The 3358-nt window shown below is 47.4% G+C and overlaps 1 protein-coding gene across 1 annotated transcript in view; it reads left to right on the top strand.

Moving 5' to 3' along the window:
* OTOA (otoancorin) overlaps positions 1 to 3358 on the top strand; it is a gene marked incomplete at its 3' end in the record, with an annotated part of 56113 nt that overhangs the window by 40141 nt on the left and 12614 nt on the right. The window contains exons 13-14 of the mRNA XM_023746380.1: positions 162 to 398; positions 2908 to 3063. Of these exons, the coding sequence (XP_023602148.1) occupies positions 162 to 398; positions 2908 to 3063 (393 nt within the window). The remainder of the gene's footprint in view (positions 1 to 161; positions 399 to 2907; positions 3064 to 3358) is intronic.

Below are 3358 nucleotides of genomic sequence, written 5' to 3'. Positions count from 1 at the left end.
ATTTTCACGATTTTGTTACCAGGTAATTAGCGAGAAATGGCAGAAGTGGGGCTCAAACGGTCCCTGGTCCCTGCTGTCAGCTCCTCCATTGCATTGCCTCTAGGGGATGGAGCCGACAGGAGCATTACTCATGTCAGCACAGAAACACTCCATTTCCTGAGCTGCTTTCCTCCACCCCCCCCCCCCCACCCCTGCGTCTCCCCATCTCAGGTTGCCATGGAGTTGAGGCTCCCTCTTCCGACGACATCTTCAAGTTGGCCGAAGCCAATGCCTGCTGGGCCCCCCAGGACCTGCGCTGCCTGGAGGAAGCCACGTTCCTCAGGAGCGTGGAGCTTCTGGGGGCCGTTGGGGGCTTCCTCCGGCCTCAGCTGACCGCCCTAAAGGAGAAGGCGATCCAGGTACAGTCCACCTGGGAGGGATGTTAACAAGGAAAACCCACCACCACGCTCCCAGTGGGTCTGCCACGGAGCGCCGAGCCAGCAAGGACGGACGTCACCTGTTCTCTTGTTGCAATTTCACTGCGTGAAGGATCCAGGCCTCCCCTCTGTACCTCAGTTTCCTCCCCGGGCTGTGCAAAGACTGTCCACTGGACGCTCCATGAACCCCATGTGTGGGTGGACCCCAACTGCGGGTGAACCCCATTATGGGTGAACCCATCCTATGGGTGAACCCCATCTGTAGTGAACCCCATTCACTGGTGAGCCCCATCCTGAGGTTGAACCCCATCTGTGTAAACCCCATCTGTGGGTGAATCCCATCTGTAGGTGAACCCCATCTGTGGGTGAACCCATCCTGCGTGTGGTCTGGGCCTGAGCACTAGGAGGTGCTCTTTTTCTTCCTCCCCCAGAGCCCGAGCTGAAAAGAACCAGAAGTTTGCCATTTTTATTGTTTCAGCTGTTAGGAGAGCTGTAGAATATATTACTAGAGGCCCGGTGCACAGCATTCATGCACTGGGGAGGGGGTCCCTCAGCCTGCCTGTGCCCTCTCGCAGTCCAGGACCCCTCAGGGGATGTCCACCTGCTGGCTTAGGTCCGCTCGCTGCTCCTTAGCACTGCCTCAGAGGCAGGAGAGGCTCCTGCCACCACTGCTGTGCTCGACAACTGTGAGCCCGGCTTCTGGCTGAGTGGCGCTCCCCCTGTGGGAGCGCACTGACCACCAGGGGGCAGCTCCTGCATTGAACATCTGCTCCCTGGTGGTCAGTGCACATCATAGCAACCAGTCCTTCCTCTGTTCGGTCGATTTGCATATTAGGGTTTTATTATATAGCAGCGGTTCTCAACCTGTGGGTCACCCCTTTGGTGGTCCAATGACCCTTTCACAGGGGTCGCCTAAGACCATCCTGCATATCAGATATTTACATTATGATTCATAACAGTAGCAACATGACAGTTATAAAGTGGCAATGAAAATAATTTTATGGTTGGGTCACAACATGAGGAACTGTATTTAAAGGGCCAGAAAGTTGAGAACCACTGTTATATAGGATTACAGAAAAGTCAGAAAATAAGAAAGGAGATTAGTCATAATCTCTCAGCTAGAGATAAGCACTGTTAATATTTTGGTATATTCACCTGGAGCGAACTAGATTTCTGTGTGTACTAGTATATGTAAAGTATATTTACTATTTCATACTAAAAAATAGTATCACACTTACCTACTATTCAATAACATCAGCCCACACCCAACACTATACAATGTATATTTGCCACATCAGAAATATAAATTTATGTCCGTATTTTAAAAAGCTATATAATATTTTATTTTACGACTGGTTCTTATTTATTTAGCTAATTAGTAGACTTTATTATTTTTTAAAATATATTTCTATTGATTTCAGAGAGGAAGGAAGAGGGAGAGAGAGATAAAAACATCAATGATGAGAAAGAATCATTGACTGGCTGCCTCCTGCACACCAAGTCATGTGCCCTGACCAGGAATCAAACAGTGACCTCCTGGTTCATAGGTTGACACTCAACACCAGCTGAGCATAATTGGTAGACTTTTAGATTGTTTATATTTTTAATGCCTCAAGGTCCATATTTGCACATATTTCTTTGGGTACTTGTCTCATTATTTACTTAGGTTAAATTTCCAGAGATAGAATTTCTGGGTAAAAGAGTATAAATATTTTTAAAACTTTTATTATATACTAGAGGCCTGGTGCACAAAATTCATGCAGTCGGTAGGGGGGGGGGAGGGGTGTCCCTCAGCCTGGCCTGCGCCCCCTCCCAGTCTGGGAGACCTCGGGGGATGCCTAAGCCGTCAGTTGGATATCCTTAGCGCTGCCGCAGAGGCACGAGAGGCTCTTGCCACCGCCGCTGTGCTTGCCAGCAGTGAGCCCGGCTTGTGGCTGAGCGGTGCTCCCCCTGTGGGAGTGCACTGACCAGCACCAATAAATGCTCATTCTTTTTACTCCTTACATGGTGTTCTTTGATTGTTGTTAATGTACATTTTAAAAAGTTATGACTGAGAGAGAATTTCCCCTCATATGTTTATTTATTCTTTTTTAAAAATATATATACTTTATTGATTTTTTACAGAGAGGAAGGGAGAGGAATAGAGAGTTAGAAACATCGATGAGAGAGAAACATCGATCAGCTGCCTCCTGCACGCCCCCTACTGGGGATGTGCCCGCAACCAAGGTACATGCCCTTGACTGGAATCGAACCTGGGGCCCTTGCATCCGCAGGCTGACACTCTATCCACTGAGCCAAATCAGTCAGGGCTGTTTATTTATTCTTTTAGGAATTTTCTGTTCATATCTTTTGGGTATTTTTAAAACAAATATAATCATCTTTTTCTTAATGATTCACAAAAAAGTTTATATATATTAAAGAGTTTTACCCTATGTCTGTTTTAAATACTGTCAGTGAAGCTCAGTCTAAGCTGGCTTCTTTCCCTCGGAAGGTCTGGGACACGCCTTCTTACTGGAGAGAACACCACATCGTCTCGCTGGGCCGCATTGCTCTGGCTCTTAACGAGAGTGAGCTGGAGCAGCTGGACCTCAGCTCCATCGACACCGTGGCTTCCCTGAGCCAGCAGTCAGAATGGACCCCAGGACAGGTAGGTAGATGTTGCTGAACAGGACGGTGCCCAACAAACTAAGCCACCCCGTCCAGGCCTGGATCTTTCAAATACTCCATCATCACTGTCATTTTGAATCTGTTTTTATGGAGTAATTCTTCTCCTAATTATGAGCCATGTTTTCTTATATGCAAGCATAATAATTTTGACTGGCTGGTGGGCACTGTGAGTTTTATAGTTTTGAGTGCTCGATTTAGTTATACGCCTTTGACGAGTACTGGGCTTTGTTCTGGCACACATTTAAATGACCTTCAGATCAGTTTGACTTGGGGGC

The sequence above is a fragment of the Myotis lucifugus genome, unplaced genomic scaffold (assembly GCF_000147115.1).
Source record: "Myotis lucifugus unplaced genomic scaffold, Myoluc2.0 scaffold_669, whole genome shotgun sequence".
NCBI lineage: Eukaryota > Metazoa > Chordata > Mammalia > Chiroptera > Vespertilionidae > Myotis > Myotis lucifugus.
This window is presented reverse-complemented; position numbering and strand designations above follow the sequence as displayed.